Source organism: Gossypium hirsutum, chromosome A07, assembly GCF_007990345.1.
Source record: "Gossypium hirsutum isolate 1008001.06 chromosome A07, Gossypium_hirsutum_v2.1, whole genome shotgun sequence".
Taxonomy (NCBI): Eukaryota; Viridiplantae; Streptophyta; class Magnoliopsida; order Malvales; family Malvaceae; genus Gossypium; species Gossypium hirsutum.
In genome coordinates this window covers 17,761,926-17,785,049 of record NC_053430.1, presented here as the reverse complement: position 1 = coordinate 17,785,049, position 23,124 = coordinate 17,761,926, and the positions used below count along the sequence as shown (strand labels likewise).

The following is a 23,124-nucleotide window of genomic DNA, read 5'->3' as shown; positions in this document are numbered from 1 at the left end:
CTATATTGTTTTGGTTCGATCTTGTGATTTAAATCAATATTTTACATTACTGTTTATTTTTCTAATGTATTTGCAACACCAACTAATTAAATTCCTTAAAAAGTAAGAACTTTCCATCAAATCAAACGTCTTCTTAGTGTTTGACAAAAGTTGTAACATGTACTTCAAATGTGTTGAAAGATTGATAATATTAATTCATAAAAATGTTTAATTTGAAAATTATTAATGAAATTAAAATAATAAATAATTATGAATCAAAATATCTAATTATTTGAATCTCATGTTAGAGTATATTTACCGATGTTCATCATTTATAAAAGTAACTTGAGTTCGAATCATCGTTGTCAAAATAATTAATTATTTTTATTAAAAAAAGCTAATAATAAGATTAAATAGAAACAAATATAGAATTATTAATAATAAAAGTTTTTTACTTTTTAACATAAATCTTTATTTCAATAAAATATTTTTCTTAACATCATCTTTGCTAACAAAATAATATCGTTTTTTTGGTTAAATAACAAAATTACAAACTAAACTCATTATATCCCAATCATATAACAAAGGAATCTTGATGCCGTTCATCACATGAATTAAATAAACAATGAAGACATGATAGCGACATTTTTTTTTTCTTTTGTTCATTGATAGCAAGATTCAATTAACAGATATATACCATGAAGAGATATCAATCCAATCGTGATTTAATCAGACGATACTTGGACTATGAAATTATTTACAAAAACATTAAGGATTTTAGTGCACGCCGCACCAGATTGAAGCTCCAGAAAAGAACAAAAGGGATCGAATATCCTCTGTCACTCAAATCAAATCACCCTGCCAGCCTGCTCTTACACATTTTTGACCTTTCAAATTTGACTTTTTCACAAAATTGCCACATCATACGACACCGTTTGAACTTTAAAAATTCAGTCCCTCACAAATGCAGAAAATTGTAATAAAATGGAGGGTAAAGTACACCAATGTTGACTTAACTATAGTTTTAATTTAGTTATCTAATTATTTTTTTAATTTAATTACTCAATTAATTGAGATTATTTTTTAGTTCATTTACATTTAAGTGACGATAAATTTCTAACCGAAAGATGATAAGATAATTAAAAAATTAATATAATAATAAATTTAATTTTTATATATTATATATTATATTAATTTAATTATAATTTTAAAAAATTAATTTTTAAAATTTAAAAATAATCTCAATTTAATCCTTAAAATTTACCACCTTTATACTCCACAAGAACATAAAGTCAGAGCTTAACAAATAGATTTTTCAGGGGCATCTGGTGAAAAAATGTAAATATAACCACAATGGACAATTTAATAGATGTCGTTTTTTTTTTTTGAAACTCAATTCAATTCTTAAATTTTGAAATTACATACTGAGCAATGTTGCATCTCTTAGATAAGTTAATTTTACCTTTCACCAAGCTAGAATAAAGTATCCCTGCAAAATTCTCAGCTTTACTCCTCGTTGGCTGTACATTACAAGAAAAGCTTGAGATATGTTGAAATGGCCGCAAACAGCAAACCAAAATTGCTAATCGTACAACGGAGCAACCAGTTGTAAGCACTTCCTTTTGGAGAAAGGTGGAGGTAGTGGTGGAGACAACGATAGAAATAGAGGTGGGGAAGCGGAAGATAAAGGTAAATTTTAAGAATTTATTATTATATTAATTTTTTAACTGTCATGTCTTTCTCTCATAAGAGATTTAACAACAATCTTGATATAAAGGTAAATTTTAAAAATTTGTTATTATATTAATTTTTTAACTGTCATGTCATTCTCTCATAAGAGATTTAACAACAATCTCGATTAGTTGGATGACTAAATTTAAAAATAACAATAATTAAGTGACAAAAAAAATAATTGGATGACCAAATTAAAAAATTTATAATTGAGTGATAAAAAAAGTATTTATCCTAAAATATAAATTCATAATATTTAAGTTTGAATTTTATGAAAGTTCTGTATGTTACGTATTATTTGTGAATTTGGTTCCTTTGTTATTATTTAATATTTTTAGATTTTTATTTTTTAATATGTATATATTCAATTCTAAGATTTAAGTTTTTTTTTGTGATAACGTGAAATATTATATATCTTTACATTTCTTTACATTTATACATTCTTTTCATATTTTAAAAATGATGAAAAAGAAAAAAAATGGTCTAATATTTATTCAACGGTACAAAGAATGGCAAGACGTATATATATTTTTAATAAGAAAAGGATGCATAAACACATTAAATAATAAAAGTGTCTAGATTATACCCGTCATGTTAAATAATTAAGTTGAGCTCAAGCTCGAGCTTAAGTTCAAGTTTAAACTTGAATATAAAAATTAATAAACGAATTAAATTAAATTTGAGCTCAAACTTAAAAATAAATTTTTGATCAAACTCGAGCTAAATATCTAGTTGAGCTCGACTCAATTACACCTTTAACATCATATTCGGCTTAGACACTCGTTGCAAAGGAGATGTGACTGTAAGCATGTGTCGCAAAAGTAAACTATGTTAAATTATTTGTTTGAATTAAAAAATAATTTAATAATTGAAAATACATATTTGGATATATAGAGATTAAATTCATAAAATAACATAATAGAGGGACCCTCAAACAATTTAGCTCAATATTTAATCTTTGCCCGTTTCAGAAATCAAAATAAAAGCTCCCCCTTTCCCACCTTCTCCAGTGGTAGTAGTTTTTTTAACCTTTTCTCTCATTCGTTTAATCTTTTTTCCCTGAAAATTTTCAGTATAGTTTCTCTAAAATTATCAAATTTTTTACTTTGAGAAATTTCTCTTCTCGATCTATCCATTTCGAGTAAGTTCAAACGGTTCCAGATCTCTCTCTTTGTTTTTGCTCCATCTCTTTTGGCTGATTTTTTTTTTGGGATCTTGCAGGTTTGGGAAAGGAGAGACAAGATAGAGAGAAACAGAAAGTGAGAAATTTGGAATGGCGCATAGAGTAGATCACGAGTACGATTACCTTTTCAAGATTGTGTTGATCGGCGATTCTGGAGTTGGAAAATCGAATATTCTCTCTAGATTCACCAGAAACGAGTTTTGTTTGGACTCAAAATCCACTATCGGCGTCGAGTTCGCTACCAGAACTCTCCAGGTTCTCTTTGATTCATCTTCATATATGTTTATTTTTCATGTCGAAAAATCAATAGTTATCGAAGTTTCTAAATTTTTACCTTATATAATTCTCTTTACCTTTGATACTTTAACGTGTGTTTAAATACTTCTGATCTGATTTATATTTGGAATTTTTTGCATGATTAAGTTGACTGCGAGATCTTTTGTTAATTATCTGGATAATTATTAGCATATGAAAAGAAAAAAAATCACTATTATTACTTGACGATTCCGATCCCGTTCTCTTGCACTCTGATTTTAGCTTGGAAGCAATGCAAGGAAAACAAAATGCTCATCGAGGCGTTTTCGCGTTATTTGATTTTACATTGAAAGTTGAAAGCTTATAGGTGATTTCTGTTGATTTTTCCATTTCTATATTTAGAAACAAAAATTCTACAGGTAAATGTTCGAGAGTATGTAAGTATAAAGGTGGTAAAAAGACATGTCCAATCCCTCTCAATTTTAAAATTGAGTAAATTAGTCCCTTACAAAAAAAAATTTGGAGCAATTTACTCCTGTCAATTTTGAAAGTGAGCAATTAAGGGTAATTAATCATGGTGCTAATGTCTTTTGTCAATAGTGCATAATTTTGATTGGTATGATAACAAATTTAGCCCCAACATTTACACATTTACAAAAATATTGTAGGCTAAATTTGTTAAATCATGACTAAATTGATAGAATGTGTAAATTATAAGAGCTAAAAATATTATTATATAAGTCATATTTGTGTTAAATTGACGAAAAACATTTAAGTTGTGATTAATTGTTCTTAGTTGCTTGCTTTAGAAATCGATAGGCATTAAATTGCTTTGATTTTTTTGAAGGTGGTCAATTTATTCAATATCAAAATTGAGAGAGAACGGAGAGTTGTTTTTACCTAGGAAGGTTATTATTACTATTATTTCTGTTATTATTATTACTAGTAGTTGGAAGGAGTAGAAGATTTCTATGATAGTGAGAAAACCATTTTCTATCTATGTTGGCATATTATTTTATTAAACTGAAAAAAAAATCCTTTTGAAAATGAAAAATTATGTACTTAATCCAAGCTGTTTTTATGCTGTTTTATCCTATTTTCAATATTAGAGAGTACATTGTTGCTTTCAAAAAAGATTGTTGTTTTTTGTAGGCCCATGACATAGCTGTGTATTTGATTTTGAAAAAAAATAAAGAGGACAATTTAATAACTTTTTGTGTTTGTCAGCCTGTCATATTAAATTTATTAAACCGCATTCGATTCTCTGTTAATTGTTTATGCCACCTAGATTCTTGGTTTTTCCTAAAGTAATTGAATCCAATATCTATTCTACACATTTGATAAAAAGACAATCTATTGTGTTTGTCAGCCTGTCATATAGATTTTTTAAACCTCTTTTGATTCTCTGTTAATTGTTTGTGCCACCTAGATTCTTGGTTTTTCTTAAAGTAATTGAATATGGTTAATTGTCAAGATGATCCTTGGAAATTTTAAAAATAAATTAAGCATACCGTATATAACATTCATTCGAATCTAAATAATTAGATGCAGTCTGGTAGGCTTCTGGTCTGGTTTGTATTTTGCGATTAATTTATTTTCTATTTGATAATATAGGTGGAGGGAAAGACTGTGAAGGCACAGATTTGGGACACGGCAGGTCAGGAGAGATATCGAGCTATAACTAGCGCTTACTACAGAGGAGCTGTTGGTGCACTTCTTGTCTACGACATAACAAAGAGGCAAACCTTTGATAATGTTCAAAGGTGGCTGCGTGAATTGAGGGAACACGCCGATTCTAACATTGTCGTCATGATGGCTGGAAATAAATCTGACCTGAATCATCTTCGAGCTGTTTCTGAGGTGGATGGTCATGGTTTGGCCGAGAAGGAAGGTCTTTCATTTCTCGAGACGTCTGCGCTGGAAGCAACCAACATTGAGAAGGCATTCCAAACTGTATTGACTGAGATCTATCATATCATGTGTAAAAAGGCATTGGCAGCCCAGGAAGCAGCGGCTACCACCAAGCTTCCCGGGCAAGGAACTACCATTAATGTTGCTGATGCATCAGGAAACACCAAGAAAGGATGCTGCTCTACATAAATAAATAAAAAAGGTGATAGGTTATATTTGCTAGCTAGCAGGCCTTATCATTTCTTTATTATTCTTCTTTCTAAACCCCTTGTTTTTTTTCCTTTCTTTTTTCTATTCAAATGTTTAGCTTTGAGAGAGTCTTTTAGATTACTTATTTTTACGAAATTGATTTCATTTTTTTGACAAGTCACTTGTAATAAAAGTGTGTCTCCTTTTATACTTGCTCTCCCTATAATTTTCAACATGACAAAATCTCCCCGACAATGTATGGCTTATTTAACGTTTTCGGCTGTAAGAAATGAATGGCCCAAATAATAGATCTCTGTGTGAATTCAGCAGCTTCTATTATACCACATATATGTGTGTGATATTATTCCCCAATGTTGTCGGCTGTTTGACCAATACAAAAAATGAGCCATGTGATTTGGTATTGAACGCACTGTCCTTTGCCCTGGACAAGCTCAGCGTTTCCAAGTCATTAACTCAATGATGTATCATTTAAGCCGAAGAAACTACCAAAAGACTACTCAATTTGTATAGTTATGCGATGAATATTGTATGTTTTTACACAGTAATCACTGATCTCACTGAGTATTTCATTCGAGCTAGTTTTTGGGTCAGCTTTGACATGGCAGGACAATACAAGTTTCCCGACGGTTATAGCCCATACGTGGAGGTCGTGAATGTTTTGGACTCCATCGATAGCCTTGATACCACTTTCCAGCATGTCGATATTAATGTCTCCTGGTGTCCTTTCCATCAATATGCTAAAAATCTCTCTCAGCATAGGTAGAGTGGTACTGAGAGCAACGGTAGAGAAGATGAGTGTGTAGAGAAGATCAACAAGCAACCACTTTGGTTTTATCCAAATAACAGCTCCAGTGATCATCACCCCAACGGTTTGAATTAGGTCAGCCACGACATGCAAGTAAGCTCCTTGGAGATTTATGTTCATTATCTTGTTTGTCTTTGGACTACTCGGCACCAAACTAGTCTCCTCTTCTGTGGCTAAATCACTATGATGGTCGTCGTGGTGTCGATGATGATCTGTTCCCCTGCAAGCATGGTGAGTGTGGTCATGACCCAGCCAAAGGACCATAACCAAGTTGATCACAAATCCGAAAGCAGCAACTGCAAACATGAGTGCCCCGTTTACTGTTATTCCAATAGGGTCGGAAGCGTGTAAATTATTGTACTAAAAAATCACACAAAGTTCAATTCCCAGGGAAGAGAGGTGGATCACAAGGATCTCTTAAATACCAAGTCTTTCCTTAGTCAGAATATCCCTTCTATAGTAATTTAATAGCACAATTAAATACTACTATTATACCCTAAACTATTGAAAGAAAAATAGGACAAGAAAGAACACAAGAGTTTAACGAGGTTCGGTAAATTATACCTACGTCCTCGGGCACTAACACCAGATGATAACTTTACTATTTCTAAAATATTACAAACAAATAGAATTCCTTAAGAATTCTCAAATGGGAGAAGGGAGAAGAGAGAAAACTAAGAGAGAAAGATTGGTTAGGATAGTTGAAATGAAAAATGAGAAGGTCTATTTATAGTTGAAGTTCAGGGACTAACTTGCAAATGGCCTAAAAAATTAGGGACTAAAATTGCAATTATCCCATTCAACTTTTCAACATTCGGTGCAACTTGCTTCACCTTTTTAACAAGTTGCTTCCTACCTTTATTGACTTTTCAACAATCTCCACCTTGAAGATTTGATTAGGATAATCACATCTTCACACACTTCCTTCAACTCCCCAAATTCGATAAAGTTATCTTTTGTAGTACCTACAAATGCGCTCTCCAGCGCCATACACCTGAAGGTGCTCAAATTCTCAGGATGTTAATCAAGTTCAAACAATGATTAAACTTGATTGTTGTTACCACGTTGGTCATCATATCGCGGGATTATCTGCTGTCGGAATCTTCTGAAGTAGAATTTTTCCTTTTTCAAAGACTTCCCGCACAAAATGATATCTTACGTCGATATGCTTGGTTCTTGAATGATAGACTTGATTTTTCGCTAAATGAATAGCGCTCTGACTGTCACAATATAGACTAATGTGACTTTGAACAACTCCCAAGTCTTTCAACAATCCATTAAGCCAAAAAGCCTCCTTAACAGCTTCTGTAACTGCCATATATTCTGCCTCTGTAGTAGACACAGCTACTATAGACTGTAAGGTAGACTTCCAACTCACTGGGGCTTTAGCAAGAGTAAACAGATACCCTGTAGTTGAACGATGTTTATCTAAATCACCGGCAAAGTCGGAATCAACATATCCAACTACAAACTGACCAAGTGCTTCATCCTGCTCAAAAATTAAACCAACATCTACGGTTTTTCGAAGATACCGTAGAATCCACTTCACAGCTTGCCAATGTCCTTTTTCAGGATCATGCATATACCTGCTCACAACTCCAACAGCTTGTGAAATGTCAGGCCTCGTACACACTATCGCATACATCAAACTCCCAACTGCATTAGCATATGAGACTTTCGCCATATATTCTCTTTCATCTTCAGTCTTCGGAGATAATTGAGCACTGAGTTTCAAATGAGAAGCAAGTGGGGTACTTACATGTTTTGCGTTTTCATTTACACCAAAATATTGTAATACCTTTTTCAGATATTGCTTTTGATTTAAACAAAGCTTGCCTCTCTGTCTATCTCTACTTATATCCATGCCGAGAATCTTCTTGGCCTCATCTAGATCTTTCATCTCGAACTCTTGATTCAACTGAGCCTTCAACTTATCTATCTCTTTTTGGCTCTTCGAAGCGATTAACATATCATCAACATACAAGAGTAGAGAAATGAAAGATTCGTCATGCAGCTTCTGCAAATATACACAATTGTCATATTTGCTTCTTGTGTACTTCTGCCTTCTCATAAAGCTATCAAATCGCTTGTACCACTGTCTTGGGGATTGCTTCAATCCATATAGCGATTTGTTCAGCTTACAAACCCAATTTCTACCACCAGTATTTGTGTATCCTTCGGGTTGAGTCATATAGATCTCCTCTTCTAACTCACCATGCAAGAAAGCCGTCTTAACATCAAGTTGAGCTAGCTCCAAATTCAACTGTGCTACTAAGGCCAACAAAATTCTAATGGAGGAATGCTTCACAACAGGGGAAAATACATCATTGTAGTCAATTCCCTCCTTCTGAGCGTAGCCTTTTGCACCAATCTTGCCTTGTAGCGAACATCTTTCTTGCTAGGAGATCCATCTTCCTTTGCGAATACCCACTTGCATCCGATTGCCCTTTTATCTTTCGGTAATTGCGCCAACTCCCAAGTATTGTTCTTTCGGAGAGACTGCATTTCTTCATCCATGGCACATTTCCATTTATCACTTTCTAAGCTTTGCATTGCTTCTTGATAAGTGATAGGAATATCATCATCAACAATGGAAAGGGCGTAGGCTACCATATCAGTAAATCGAGCAGGTCTACGAATTTCTCTCCGTGGCCTTGCAACTGCAACTGGTTCTGGTGTACTTAACGGTTCTTGGGTGAGAACCTCTTCAACCTCTAATTCCTCCATTGTGGCTGGAGAATTAGACTTATTAACTGGGCAAATCCCCATCTGCTCAAACTCCACCTATTTTGGAGTACACTCCACCTGCTGTGGAGTATCGCTTGTCTGACTATCTTCATCTGCTATCTTTTTCAACGTGGTAGATTCATCAAAGCTAACATCTCTGCTACAGATCATTTTCTTTGTGTCTAAGCACTAAAGACGAAATCCCTTCACTCCAGAAGTGATTCCCACAAAGAGAGCTTTCTTTGCCTTCAGATCTAACTTTGACTCCTTCACATGGTAATATGCAGTGGATCCAAACACATGTAAGGAATCATAATCTTTAGTCGATTTTCCAGACCATACCTCCATAGGAGTTTTTCTTTCTAATGCAGATGATGGCAAACGATTAACAAGATGGCCAGCGTATGTCACAGCCTCAGCCCAAAATTGCTTGCCCAACCCAGCATTAGACAACATACATCGAACTTTCTCCAGCAATGTTCGATTCATACGCTCTACCACTCTATTCTGCTGTGGTGTATCCCTAACTGTGAAGTGTCGAGCAATACCATACTCTTGGTACACATCGAAGAACGGATCACTTTTATATTCCCCTCCATTGTCCGTCCTAAGCCGCTTGATTTTCTTGCCAGTCTGGTTTTCGATCATAGTTTTCTATTTAAGAAAAACTCTAAGCACTTTATCCTTAGTTCTCATGGTAAACACCCAAACTCTTCTGGAAAAGTAATCAACAAAAGTAACAAAGTAGTGTTTTCCTCCCAATGAAGGTGTCTTGGAAGGCCCCCACACATCTGAGTGAACATATTCCAAAATACCTTTTGTATTATGGATAGCAGTGCCGAATTTCACTCTCTTTTGCTTTCCCAAAACACAATGCTCGCAAAATTTTAATTTGCAAGCCTTTGCACCTTTCAACAATCCTTGCTTTGCCAGAATTTGCAAGGATTTTTCGCTGGCATGTCCCAACTTCATATGCCACAACTGCATTGAGTCCAATTCTTTGTTACCGGAAGCTGCAGCGACTGCTCCAATAACTGTACTACCTTGGTAGTAATACAAGTTATTTTTCCTGATGCCCTTCAATATCACAAGTGCACCAGATGTCACTTTCAAAATCTCATCTCTCATAGTAACAACTGAACCATTGGATTCCAAGGCTCCCAATGAGATGAGATTTTTCTTCAAACTGGGTATGTACCGAACATCAGTCAGAACTCTGGTTGATCCATCTTGGTTCTTTAATTGGATTGAACCTATCCTAACAGTTTTACAGGCATTGTCATTGTCCATATAAATAACTCCTCCATTTAGTTCTACTAAATCAGAGAACCACTCCCGGTTAGGGGACATATGATAGGTACAACCCGAATCCAATATCCATTCATCTGAATGGAACGATAATAATGATGCAACCAGTGATAGTTTAGAGTCACTAGTATCATGCTTTGCAACACAAGCATCTACAGCAGCTTTTCCCTTATTCTTCAGCTTTGGACAATTTTTCTTCCAGTGGCCCTTCTCATGACAAAAGGCACATTCATCTTTCCCGAGTCTGGACTTTGACTTAGATCTCCCTTTCTGAGTTTTCTTCCGAGTGTATGAACGACCTTGGACTACTAAAGCTTCTGTATCTCTAATTGAGTTTTTCTGTTTGTTCTTCTTTCTCTGTTCATAACTGTATAAGGCCGCACAGACTTCGCTCAAAGATATATCACTCTTGCCATGAAGTAGAGTAGTTTCTAGGAACTCAAACTCCTCAGAAAGTGACCCCAACAACATCAAAGCCAAATCTTCATCTTTGAATGTCTCATCCGTATTTAGCAAATCAGTGACTAACTGATTAAATTTGGTGATGTGATCATTCATTGTGGTACCTGGGACGTAAGTGAAACGAAACAGTCTTTTCTTCAAGTGGAGCTTATTTTGACTGTTTTTCTTCAAAAAATTTTCTTCAAGTGCCACCCACAACTTATTTGCAGAAGTCTCCTTTGAAAAAGCATACCTCTGCTCTCGAGAAAGGCATGATCGAATTGTGCCACATGCCAACCGATTGATCGCCTTCCAATCTTTCTCCTGTACATCATCTGGTTTCTCTTCATCAATGGCAATGTCTAGACCTTGCTGAAAAAGGGCATCTAGAACCTTACTTTGCCACATACCAAAATGGCCCGTGCCATCAAAGATCTCCACGGCCAATCTTGCATTTGCAATTGTCGGTCTTGTCCACATGGACGATGTTGAAGCTCCTACACCGACCGTTTTCTCCATAATCTTTCAATATACCTAAAGAAATCTTTTTTGATGTGGAAGATCAGTTTAAACTGCAACCACAGAGCATACTACGATTAACCTTCAGCTCTGATACCACTTGTTATTCTAATAGGGTCGGAAGCGTGTAAATTATTGTACTAAAAAATCACACAAAGTTCAATTCCCAGGGAAGAGAGATGGATCACAATGATCTCTTAAATACTAAGTCTTTCCTTAGTCAGAATATCCCTTCTATAGTAATTTAATAGCACAATTAAATACTACTATTATACCCTCAAATATTGAAAGAAAAATAGGACATGAAAGAACACAAGAGTTTAACGAGGTTCGGTAAATTATACCTACGTCCTCGGGCACTAACACCAGATGATAACTTTACTATTTCCAAAATATTACAAACAAATAGAATTCCTTAAGAATTCTCAAATGGGAGAAGGGAGAAGAGAGAAAACTAAGAGAGAAAGATTGGTTGGGATAGTTGAAATGAAAAATGAGAAGGTCTATTTATAGTTGAAGTTCAGGGACTAACTTGCAAATGGCCTAAAAAATTAGGGACCAAAATTGCAATTATCCCATTCAACTTTTCAACATTCGGTGCAACTTGCTTCACCTTTTTAACAAGTTGCTTCCTACCTTTGTTGACTTTTTAACATTTACCTCATCATTTTCATGGAGAATCCTATCAAGTGCTTCGTATTTTAAGAGAGCAGATATAAGCCATATGAGTTGCATAGACAAAAGAGCACCAAGGACTTCGAGACAATTGCCTTACACTTGGAAGCCCAGACTGTAAATAGAGATATAGAGAATCCAGCCACATCAGTGAGCAAGTGAGCTGCATCTGACATAACTGCAAGGCTGTTGGCTTTCACTTCACCAATAATCTTTACTAATATAATTATAAGATAGAAAAGTATGAGGCCAGAAAGTTTGGTTACTGACTTGTGTCGTTCCTTTGATTCCAAAGCAGTGTTTGGTTGCCCGGAAAAGATACAACCAAAGCAGCATTTCAACTCTGGGGAAATCACAGTATTTCCATCAGATACCATTGGCATCTCAATTTCCTTTAATCTTTGAATAGAAACTTCGCCATCTTCCATCTACCCGGTGAACACTAAGCCAAGAATTAAAACATCAGTTTGGAACAAAGCCATAGAATTAGGAGTCTACTAAACCAAATTAACAAACACAAAACCTTTGCCCACAAAAAATCAACACTGAAATGTTCCTACTTAGATGAGCATACAAATCCAATACATGAACCCCAGACACATACAGACACCCAAAGCAAAAAAAAAAAGAAAAAGAAAAAAAATGAAAAAGCAGCAGTGAAGATGAAGAGTTTACCAGGTAACCCAGAGCTGAAAAATAGACAAATAAGAACTTTGAACCGCAATGGAGACTCTTCTTGCTTTTTATGAATTGGGTTTAGGTCAAAGATTATAAAAGGGAAAATAAAAAGGTAATATGAGAATCTCAGCTATGATCAGGTAAACTTTTAAAGCGTAATTATTATGATTTAGTAGTTTCCCTTTTTTTCTTCTTTTTATTGACGAGTTTCATGACAATACATAAATTTCCAAATTTCAAGAGTTTCCAGTTCCAGACAATTGGAACGTCTGCGTTTGGCGACAATGCTTAACATCTCAAGCGCGAAATGGCGATTGAAAAGGATTTTGCTGACCAAACTGTTACCACATTAAAATAACAAATTAAAATCGAATAATATGTATACCTAACTTAAGGAAGATTTAGGTAAATTAGGATAAGCAAAATTTTATTTGATTCGAAAAAATAAAATAAAAATCGAATTTTGAGTTAATCGAATTGAGTTATTTAAATTATTCAAGTTAACTCGTCGAGTTGGCTTGAATTTTATAATTCAAATAACTCAAATAATTTGAATAGTGCAAGTAACAGATTGATGTAAATACCTCTTTAGTCCCTGTTAATTTTAAAAATGAGCAAACTGATTAAAATTACAAAAAAAATTCAAAATAATTTTTAAATTTTTAAATATTTATAAATATTTCAAAATTTATATTTTTTAAAAATTATAATTTTTTTTAAATTTTAAAGAATATATAAAGAAAGCTAAAATTTTAAAAATGATTTTAAAATAATAATTTTAGGAGCTAAATAAGTTAATTAATTATTCAAGATTATCATACTAAAGTATCTTATCATTATTATTTTACTTTGAAAAAGTTTTCAAATATATATGGTTTCAAATTTATGTACTCTAACATGAAATTAGTTATACTGTAATAATATTTTAATTTGACATGTTTAATTTTTTTATTTTAACTCGAATAATTTCACTTGATTCAACTCGACTCGAATTTCATTTCACTCGAGTTAGGATGGTAAAATAAGATTCGTCAACTCAATTAACTCAAATTACATACACATGAAATGAGAAGGAACTCACCAAAAAATGCAACAAGTTCAAACAGCAGGACTCTTGCTCTTATCACGAGAACCTCCAAGTGCGTCTTGAGCTATAATATAAATAGTTACACTTATCAGACTGTTTACAAGAAAACTAAACAAACTTGCAAGCAACATTATTACAAAACCCAGATTCAAGAAGTTTCCTTCTTTACGCTCAAAATTGACACTAAAGCGTGCAGCTCAAAGTTCACGTAAATAACCATGAAAATAACCTAAGGTTCATTGATATTTACCAGATGATAAAATAATGAAAGAGTTGGTTGAGTATAGTGAACCCAAATCTTCAAGCAGGTCTTTGATCTTAGACTTTTTCGAGAGAAAAGTGCAAAGAAAGTTTGAGAAGAAAGTGAGTGCAAGAGAAAACATAAAAACTTGCTCAAGAAGCTAATACCAACTTTATACAGATAGACACAAAAACTAGATTTAGTGGATATATCTGATTATCCTACTAACCTCCTCAATTCTTGTGACTAAAAATTTTCTCTCTCATTATAAATGCAAGTCTTATCGGAACTTAGTTCTATTCTAACGAATTTTCATTTGTCTAACTAAACTGTTCAATCAAAATAATAAAGTAATAATATAGTGATCGGTTCTTTCGAACTAAAGGCTTAACACATTCGTCAAATAGTTGGGGCGGCATATACTCTATAGGGGAGTCCGTCAAACCACCAAGCTTGGTCAATACAGACTTTGTCCAAAGACGTACTCACAAACTTACATACTTAGTCACAATTAATACCTTATCCACTCAGAACTTATTCAAAACACCATACTTTGACAAATAGTATTCGAACACTAGGATTACGTCAAGTGGGATGTTACACATAGAATCTAAGGATTCAAAGAAAGATTAAAAAAAAGAATTGAGAATTGAAAACTGAGTTGAAAAGAATGAAACTTGGAGGGGTTTATATAGAAAAAAATATGGTTGTTGGGTATTATAGTCGTGGGAATTGTAACTGTTGGGAGAATAGTTACCGTTAGCCTAAAAATGTGCTCTATACGATGCATTTTCTTTTCTCTCTCCAAAAACAATATATATAGTATACATTCTCAAATTTTAATTTTCTTCAGCATCTTCTTATAAATCAGCTTACAATTTTACGATGTTATTGGAACTTTCAGGAAAGTTTCAAATAGTATGGAAAGAGTATGCTTTGGATAATATTCTACATAAATAATTAAATAATTAATTATTGTTTCTATTCTAATTAATAGATCATATGCCTCATAAATCCATTTTCTTTTTTCTTTTCTTGCAATTTAGTGTATAAATCAAATTAATATAATTCATAATGTACTTTTTTTATTATTTAAAAGTAACTTTAATGTATATGTTATTTATTCTACTTATTATCAAGGTATCATATAAATTTTAAAATTTGATTCACGATTTTGCATTTTTGTATATTAAATTATATTTTATTTAATATGCATGTATGCATTATATTAGTTTAGACATATTATTAGTAGTTATTATTTATTTTTGTTAAATACATCTCATATATTTATAAATAAATAATATTTAAATTTTAAAAGCAATTTTCAAAACATATTTTTGTAAATTTTGAAAATTTTAAACAACTTTTTGAAGACATAATAATTTTTTTAAAAAAACATTTTTTAAAAGAAAGTTTTAAAACGTGTTCTAAAAATACATTTATAATGAAAAAAATTAAAATATTGGTTACACTAATTTAAAAATAAATTGTAAAAACTTAACATTGGTTATACTAATATTATTACAATTTTGTTTTAAATTAAATGGAGCGGTGGTTAAAATTTTTATTACACATCCCTTTGACACAAGTTCGAATCGTATTACCTCCTTTCTCTACATGTAATACTATTATTAACTGTATATATATTTTATTTCATAAATAGCCTTAAAAAATTAATATGTATTTTTTTAATATATATATTATTTTAATATTTTAATATGCCATCATAACACTTATTAACTCCTTAACCTTATTTATAGAGTCTAAAAACTCTATTGAAAATAACTTGTTACCACTCGATTTCTAGCTAAGAAAAACAAAAGCTTTTGGCTCATAATATGAATTATTTTGTATAGAGAATAAATTAAGTCGAAAATGATGCAGAAAGTTGCAAATAAAGAATCATTGACTTCTCAGGTTTTCTTATTTCCCACTGCCACTACTTCAAAGGAATTATGCTTTTCGTGTAACGAGTGATTTTGACTCATCCATTTCACAAAAACTATGAAATGTAACTATTACTGAGGTTAACATACTATACCCCGCACACACTGCTTGTCATCATATCTGTATATGTATCTCATATTTGAAATAAAGATTGGATGTCATTGTTGTTCAGTGTAGTGCGGTCAACTCTATTACTTCTAAGCAAAATGCAAACCAAAATGTTAATTAAGAGAAAAGATAAAATTTCTTGTATGTTCTCTTTGATTCGTTTATACCTTTTATTTATAAGTTTTCTTATTAATTTTTAATAATTTTTTTATTTTTTATTTAGCATCTCAACGACTGAGTTAATGGCTGCTTACAATCAAGTCAAAATCGCAATGGCTAATTGATGTGTTTTTAACATCTAAAAGCTTACTTGGATACTTTTTTTCATGGAGTTTTATTGAATTTTTGAAGAAAATTATAAGGATTTTCTAACCCTTAAACTTTTTAAATTAATATTAGATAAACAATATATAAAATATTTTTAATAAAAAAAAAGAGTGTTTAATCATTGTAAATAACTCAAATGAAAGAAGTTACATTTTATAATACTTTTACTCTCCTTAATTGATTCACACTATAAAAAGAGATCACTTTCAAGTTATTCAATACAACTTAACAAGTTTAGAAGTTTAAAAATGGCTTTACACTTTTCAAAAGGTATTAAAATTTATAATATTTGATATTAATATTTTATAATTAATATAATAATATTAAATTAGATTTTTATATAAAAAAATAAAATTAGTTATAAATGAGTTCTTTTGGATATTAATATTTTACATATTTTTAAAATTAAAATTTAAAACTTATTATTAATATAATAATATTAGATTTGATTAAAGTTAATTTTTATATAAAAATAAAATTATTTAAATGAGTTCTTCTTTGTGAAGGATAAGTCATTTTCAATAAAAAAAATGATTTAATTTTTCGTTGACTAAGCTATTTTTCATGAAATAAATATTGAAAAATATAGAAAATATTTTTTGTAAATCATTTTCTATGAAACAAACACATGTTATGAGTCTGGAACTTCCTAGGAAATTGAATCTTTATGATGAAGAGTATATATGTAATTATGTATGATGTTTTAAAACTAGATAATTTTTGGTGAATCGGAAAAAAGAAGCATTTCAATATCTTTCTACAAATCAAACAAGTATCTGATTTCAAAGTAGTGAATGATATTAAATAAGAACAAAGTGATAAAAGAGTATCCTTAAACCGAGGAAAGATGAAAATGGTGTAGTGCAAGTTTATTTAGCTAGTAATAACAACGGAGATTGAGGAGGGGAAGCCTTTGACCCTTCGCCTTCAGTGAGCCAATTAAGGATGGGGACATTATCTTTCGTTGGTTGTTTTGCGTTTTTACTGCTTGCTGATGTCTTGTTATTTTCACTATCCAAGGAGCGGAAATACTACATCTCCCAGAAGTTTTACCTGATAAAATGGAAAGAAAATTGGAAAGATAAAAAAGTGAAGGGGTGGAAAAATAAAAAGATAGAAAATATTATATTTCTTTAAAGTTGAAAAAATGAAAAGAATAACTAAATTCTCTTTTGATTTATGAAAAGAAAGAAAATAAAATATTTAAAAAATTCATAACTTTGAACTAAAATACACATTTCTCGTATTTTCTCTTCTCTCATCTTTTTAATTTAGAAAATGATATCTCTTTTATTTTCTTTTCTCTTACTTTTTTTCTCAACTAAACACACTTAAAATTTATTTTCTTTTCACTTTTTCGCTCACTCCTCCCATCCCAACCTGGCTCTTGTAATTCAACAATTGCAACCTTTATGTATGTATGAATGCGTTTGCTTAGTTTGCCTCCTCTCTTTTTATTCCTTCTATGTATCTATGTATCTCTATCGTTATGCTGAAATCATTAATTAATGAAATGATGTTGCTTTTTTATTAAATAAATAAACATAACAAAAATATGTATCTTATTTAATTGAATTATTTGATTCAATTAATCTAATCAAAGTAATTTAAACTAATAAATTTAAAAAATTTTAGTTTTACTAATAATTGAATTATTTGATTATATAATTCAGTAACTTTTTGAACATTTATCAATTTATTAAAAAATAAATTTATCTAACAATTATATAAGTTAAGAAAATAACAAAAATAAAATCCTTATCCTATTAGTAAGAAAAGAAAAAAAAATACTACATCCATTGATCATTAAACTACGAGTAAATTTTTGTTTTAGTTACTTAACTTGAAAAAAGATTATAATTTAATTATTAAATTATTCGAGAGTTTTCATTGAAACCACTAAACTATTCAAAATTTTTCATTTGAGTCACTAGGATGTCAAGGTTTTTTTTAACGTTCCGCTAGCGAGCTCCAATCAACAATTTGGTAATTGGTACGGTGGATCAATACCTATCGACGAGTAGAATTATATACCTTAGATTCAAGTCGATCTGACGGTCAAGTCGGAGGTTGAAGAAAAAGGTTATTTGAATTTTGATTTGTTGATTTGTGACGTCCAAATTATTCATGAAAAAGAATCTAAACTATAGAAGAGAATGAGAAAAAGAGCTTTCAAGTGGTTTAGATAATACGAATAGTGAAATCTCTATAATATTGTTTTAATAACCCAATAATTTGAATAGAAATTTTTGAATAATTTAATGATCAAATTGTAATTTTATTAATCGAGTGATCAAAACGAAAATTTATCTATATTTTAATGACTTCCTTTTAAGAAAAAGAAAGAAAGGGCGTTTTTGAAATTTTATCACAAAACAAATGCTTTTTTCAAAGGCTTAATATAAAGAAAATGGAAAAGAGCGGACTTATCGACTCCGGCGAAAATTTGATTCGTAGATATAAAAATATAGGTTTCTCCGCCACATCGGAGTTGCAGTCACCACTCGCCACCGTCTTTATTTTAAAAATAAATATTTTAATATTTTTAATCATTTTTTATTTTTATATATAGTAATGTTACTTTTATCCCCCACACCAAAAAAAATATTAATTAATTAAAAAGGAAGGAAAAGAAAAGAAAAGTCAGGCCACATTGTTCTCCGCCTCTTTCTTTTCAAAGAATCCCCGAAGGGAAAACTCAGTTCAAAAAACCCAGAAGAGAAAAGCAAAGAATTAGGCCTTTTTTTGGGGGGGAGAGATTTCTATCATTTGCTCGAATTATGGGATCTGCTTCGATTGACCCTGTTCTTTTGGATGATATAATATGTCGTTTATTGGAGTTTAAGCAAGCGAGGCCCGGGAAGCAAGTGCAGCTAATGGAAGGAGAGATCCGTCAGCTTTGCACCGTTGCAAGAGAAATCTTTCTTCAACAGCCTAATCTTCTTGAACTTGAAGCTCCCATCAAGATCTGTGGTACGACTTTGTCACTTTTTCTTTTCCTGGTTCGTTTGAATTTGAAAAATGATGGAAATTCATTTCTTGGGTCTTTGGATTTTTAGTTTTTGGCTTTGGGTGTTTAAATTTTGATTGTTCGAGGGAAAGTTTGAAAACTTAGAAGAATCGTTTTTCCTTTTTTTTTCTTTTTTTCTTTTTAGGAATTTGATTGGATAATGGAAAAGTTGAATTTTTTTGGATTGATTGTTTTTGAATGATGTATATCCATAGCTATAGGAGCTGCATTGAGGATTTTGCCTAAATTGCATTAATTTAAAATTTATGTTTATGTCTTCGTTCTTGGTATGGTTGGTTTCGTATCCAGATTCTTTTGTTTGAAATTGTGGTTTATAATGGATTGCAAATGAGGTTGAATATGTACTTTATTAGCTATGGATTAACTCTGCTACGCATATCATCTCAATTAGTTGACATTGATGGTCTATTTGAAATTCTAACCGTCTTGATTAATTGCTTCTTTTAGATTTTCATAGCTTTTTAATGCTTGTGGGGTTAGGGCTGGGGCTACAATCTGGATAGAAGGATGCTTTAAACTGGGTAGTTGCTTCTATTTATCTTACTTGATGATGCCGTGGCTGTTGGCTGGAAAGTCTCCGAGGTGGAGAAAAGTCAGCTATTGCTGATGATGGACGGTATATATATATTGATAATCACTTTTCTTGGAAGGGTTTGAGGAGATTGTTACAAAGATTTATTCGAAAAACATGATATTTTGTGGATTTTATCAATTTGATTAGATGATTAAATTGATGAGCTGAATGTCCTTTTTAGGACTGAATAAATTAATATATGCCCTTTACATGAGTTAAAATAAGTACTTGCAAGTAAACATCTTATTTGATACCTTTTCTTTTTACAATTTTTATGTTTTGAAGATTGTCAAGTCTATGCAATAATGGGAATATCCACCTTGAAAGCTTCGGTCTGTTGCATTTCATTTCTCTATGTTATACGCATGGGGCTTTTATGATGGCTTCTATAGAAAAATTGATATTGGGTGCCCGATTAACTAACCTCAAAGTTCTTATATATTGAAAGCTAAATAAGATTTTTATAAAAATCAATGGTGAGGAATCCTTTATACTGTTGTGACGGATTCTGGTATAAGTACATGTAGGACTAAATGACTGCTAATCTTTTTTATTTCAATCCTAACTTTAGAAGGATACTACTACGAACTGATGAAGTAATACTTGTTTGTATTACTTGATGGTTCCAATCATGAAGAGATAAGGCTAAGTAGCCTAAAGAAATATTGGAAATATGCTGTCTATTAGTTCCTCATATTGTAACTGTTTAGAGTTGTAGTTGAACTAACTTCACTTTCAATTTATGTCAAGGTGGCACCCATTTCAAAATGGTAAAGTGAAGAAACATAGAATACAAGCTTGATATACTACTACTTTGAACATCAATTCTGGAAATATTTCTTCCTAATTCTGACAGTTGGTTTTAGCTTTCTAACAATCAGTTTTTTTTTTTCAGGGGACATTCATGGGCAGTATGCTGATCTTCTGCGGCTTTTTGAATATGGGGGTTTTCCTCCCAAAGCTAATTATTTATTCCTTGGGGACTATGTTGATCGTGGCAAGCAGAGTCTAGAAACAATATGCCTTTTGCTAGCCTATAAGATTAAATATCCTGAGAACTTCTTTCTTTTGAGAGGGAATCATGAATGTGCTTCTATTAATCGGATTTATGGATTTTATGATGAATGCAAACGAAGGTTCAATGTGAGACTTTGGAAAACCTTTACTGATTGTTTTAACTGTCTTCCAGTGGCTGCTCTAATAGATGACAAAATATTGTGCATGCATGGTGGCCTTTCTCCTGATCTAACAAATTTGGATCAAATTAGGAGTATAACCCGACCAACTGATGTTCCCGATTCTGGTTTGCTTTGTGATTTACTTTGGTCAGATCCTGGTAGGGATATCAAAGGCTGGGGCATGAATGATCGAGGAGTCTCATTCACCTATGGCCCAGATAGAGTCTCTGACTTCTTAATGAAAAATGACATGGACCTTGTTTGCCGTGCCCATCAGGTTAGGGATATTTACTTTTTCTTCCTTTATACGTCTGAGTGTAAGCTAAGTAGCTGACCCTAATACTTTGTTCAGGTTGTTGAAGATGGATATGAATTTTTCGCTGACAGACAGCTTGTTACTATATTTTCTGCTCCCAACTATTGTGGTGAATTTGACAATGCTGGTGCAATGATGAGTGTCGATGAAAGCCTAATGTGTTCATTCCAAATTCTTAAGCCTGCAGATAAAAGGTCCAGGTTCATTTGAGGGACACGATGATTGCTGTCTCTGTTCCTACGAAGAATTGCTGATGTAAGTTGAATCTATCACTTTCTTCCTCTTTAAAACTTTAGTTAGTGTTATGAGAAGAAACTCGACAGTCAACATTGAAGTAAGTGAGATAATTCAGTGACGAAGCATAAGAGTCTCTATCTCAGTAAAGAAAAGCTTTAGTTCACCCTAGTACAGAAAATATCATTGTTTGTAGCATAACTCGTTTCTGTTTTACTTAATGTTCATCTCTTTGCCCCTATTTTGTAAGGACCAATCTGTTGCAGTCATGCAACGATTTTCAGGAGTACCTTGGTTCAGAAACAGTTTATATAGTATCGGCATACTGGAGTCCTTATAACTAATTATATCTGCTCATCTTATTGTTTTAGCAAGTAAATAGTTACATACCTGAAGTTCTCCATGTTCCTTTGGGTAATTTCTTAACATTATTATGTAATTCTACTCAAGAAGAACTTGCTAGCAGTGACATGGATCACCTAGGTGACAGATAAATATGCTTACAAGTGGCATATTTTGATTTTGTCATCAGCTATCATTTCTTGTGTTTATACATATATGTGTTTTTATGGGAATTCTCGTGGAATACCATATACATAGGTTGTTTGTCAGCATATAGTATATCTTTAACAAGCTTGGAATATTTAGTTGAAACTATTCATTTGTCCCATATGTAATGACTTTTGTGATCACCGGCTATAATACTCGCAAGAAAGACCTACGTATTTCGAAGATATGATCCCTCTAAATGCGTGAAAAAAAATTCGGGAGAAAATTAAATATGCTCATGTTGAATACTCACATCATGAGTCTGAACATAGTTCATTACTTGTAAACTTTTCATTGTCTTTGTAATTTGTGTACCTACTTTATACCCTTTTGTGTATGCTGATATTGACATATTTCTTGCAGTCCCACTTGTGATTTAAGAAGAAACCACTTGAAAGATTAGGTCGTGTTGGTGTTGGAGCTCCATGAAGATCTGACCATTTACTCCCTCATGTTAAGGGTACAGGTTATCTGTTTAAAACTATTTATAACCGTATTAAATCAAAAGACAAGACATGATTGACATATGGCCCCTTTGATTTTTTATTTTCCCTTCTTTTATCAGACGTGAAATCTATTGCCATCAACATTCTATAACAGCTAAAATTTTGGTCTCTTTTTTTCCCCGGCTTATTTTGAACAAAAATTGTGCAAATTCGGTTTAATTTAATGTCACCAAATGAAACCCTTAATCGATGCCTCGCACTTTGCAGCAAGTGACGAAGCAAACCATGTTCTTAAGAATGGGTCAGATGACGTCGTTTCAATCCATTTGAATATTATGAAGTGTTAAACCGGAAGTACGGTTACTAAATGGTAAAAGTTCATTCATTACTTAAAAAATAAAAAATAAAAAATAAAAAAATCATACACTATGCTTGGTTGGGGCCAATTTCGGGTCAATTCCGAGGGGAATGGCTATTCAGCCATTGAATGCTCGGCTAAATAGGCTTTAAGCCCGTGTTACACATGCTCCCTATTCTTAACTATACCAATGCCAACCATTTCTTTCATTTTCTCAATTTCAACCTACATTATTTTTGCAAAGGATGGAGAGACTATGCTTTAAGTTTTGACAAGGTTGATAGTGGTGGTGACGGTGACATGCTG

The 23,124-nt window shown here is 32.2% G+C and overlaps 3 protein-coding genes across 4 annotated transcripts; 2 read left to right on the top strand and 1 right to left on the bottom strand.

The window, feature by feature from the left end:
• Positions 1 to 2,627: 2,627 nt before the first annotated feature.
• LOC107960019 (ras-related protein Rab11C) lies at positions 2,628 to 5,458 on the top strand. 2 transcript variants are annotated; one of them, XM_016896220.2, is made up of 3 exons: positions 2,628 to 2,851; positions 2,932 to 3,148; positions 4,763 to 5,458. In XM_016896220.2, the coding sequence occupies exons 2-3, from the start codon at positions 2,984 to 2,986 to the stop codon at positions 5,246 to 5,248; spliced, it is 651 nt and encodes a 216-aa protein (XP_016751709.2). In that variant the 5' UTR covers positions 2,628 to 2,851; positions 2,932 to 2,983; the 3' UTR covers positions 5,249 to 5,458. The 2 variants fall into 2 exon arrangements, with proteins under 2 accessions (XP_016751709.2, XP_016751710.2); XM_016896221.2 differs by having other exon boundaries at positions 2,685 to 2,722.
• Positions 5,459 to 5,597: 139 nt separating this feature from the next.
• Positions 5,598 to 12,172, bottom strand: LOC107961020 (metal tolerance protein B). The gene is made up of 3 exons (XM_041074092.1): positions 12,015 to 12,172; positions 11,726 to 11,751; positions 5,598 to 6,391 (listed from the first exon to the last, which is right to left on the bottom strand). The coding sequence occupies exons 1-3, from the start codon at positions 12,170 to 12,172 to the stop codon at positions 5,763 to 5,765; spliced, it is 813 nt and encodes a 270-aa protein (XP_040930026.1). The 3' UTR covers positions 5,598 to 5,762.
• Positions 12,173 to 18,482: 6,310 nt separating this feature from the next.
• LOC107960018 (serine/threonine-protein phosphatase PP1) lies at positions 18,483 to 22,628 on the top strand. The gene is made up of 4 exons (XM_016896219.2): positions 18,483 to 19,105; positions 20,633 to 21,192; positions 21,268 to 21,486; positions 22,378 to 22,628. The coding sequence occupies exons 1-3, from the start codon at positions 18,913 to 18,915 to the stop codon at positions 21,439 to 21,441; spliced, it is 927 nt and encodes a 308-aa protein (XP_016751708.1). The 5' UTR covers positions 18,483 to 18,912; the 3' UTR covers positions 21,442 to 21,486; positions 22,378 to 22,628.
• Positions 22,629 to 23,124: the final 496 nt, after the last annotated feature.

Bases quoted from the DNA above. Each gene is read 5' to 3' on its own strand.
- LOC107960019 (XM_016896220.2), top strand. From the start codon at position 2,984: ATGGCGCATAGAGTAGATCACGAGTACGATTACCTTTTCAAGATTGTG. The intron at 3,149-4,762 runs GTTCTCTTTGAT...TTGATAATATAG, and splicing joins TCGCTACCAGAACTCTCCAG to GTGGAGGGAAAGACTGTGAA.
- LOC107961020 (XM_041074092.1), bottom strand. From the start codon at position 12,172: ATGGAAGATGGCGAAGTTTCTATTCAAAGATTAAAGGAAATTGAGATG. The intron at 11,752-12,014 runs GTCAGTAACCAA...AGCACTTGATAG, and splicing joins GAATCAAAGGAACGACACAA to GATTCTCCATGAAAATGATG. The intron at 6,392-11,725 runs ATGTTAAAAAGT...GAATAACAGTAA, and splicing joins CCATGAAAATGATGAGGTAA to ACGGGGCACTCATGTTTGCA.
- LOC107960018 (XM_016896219.2), top strand. From the start codon at position 18,913: ATGGGATCTGCTTCGATTGACCCTGTTCTTTTGGATGATATAATATGT. The intron at 19,106-20,632 runs GTACGACTTTGT...TTTTTTTTTCAG, and splicing joins AGCTCCCATCAAGATCTGTG to GGGACATTCATGGGCAGTAT. The intron at 21,193-21,267 runs GTTAGGGATATT...TACTTTGTTCAG, and splicing joins TTGTTTGCCGTGCCCATCAG to GTTGTTGAAGATGGATATGA.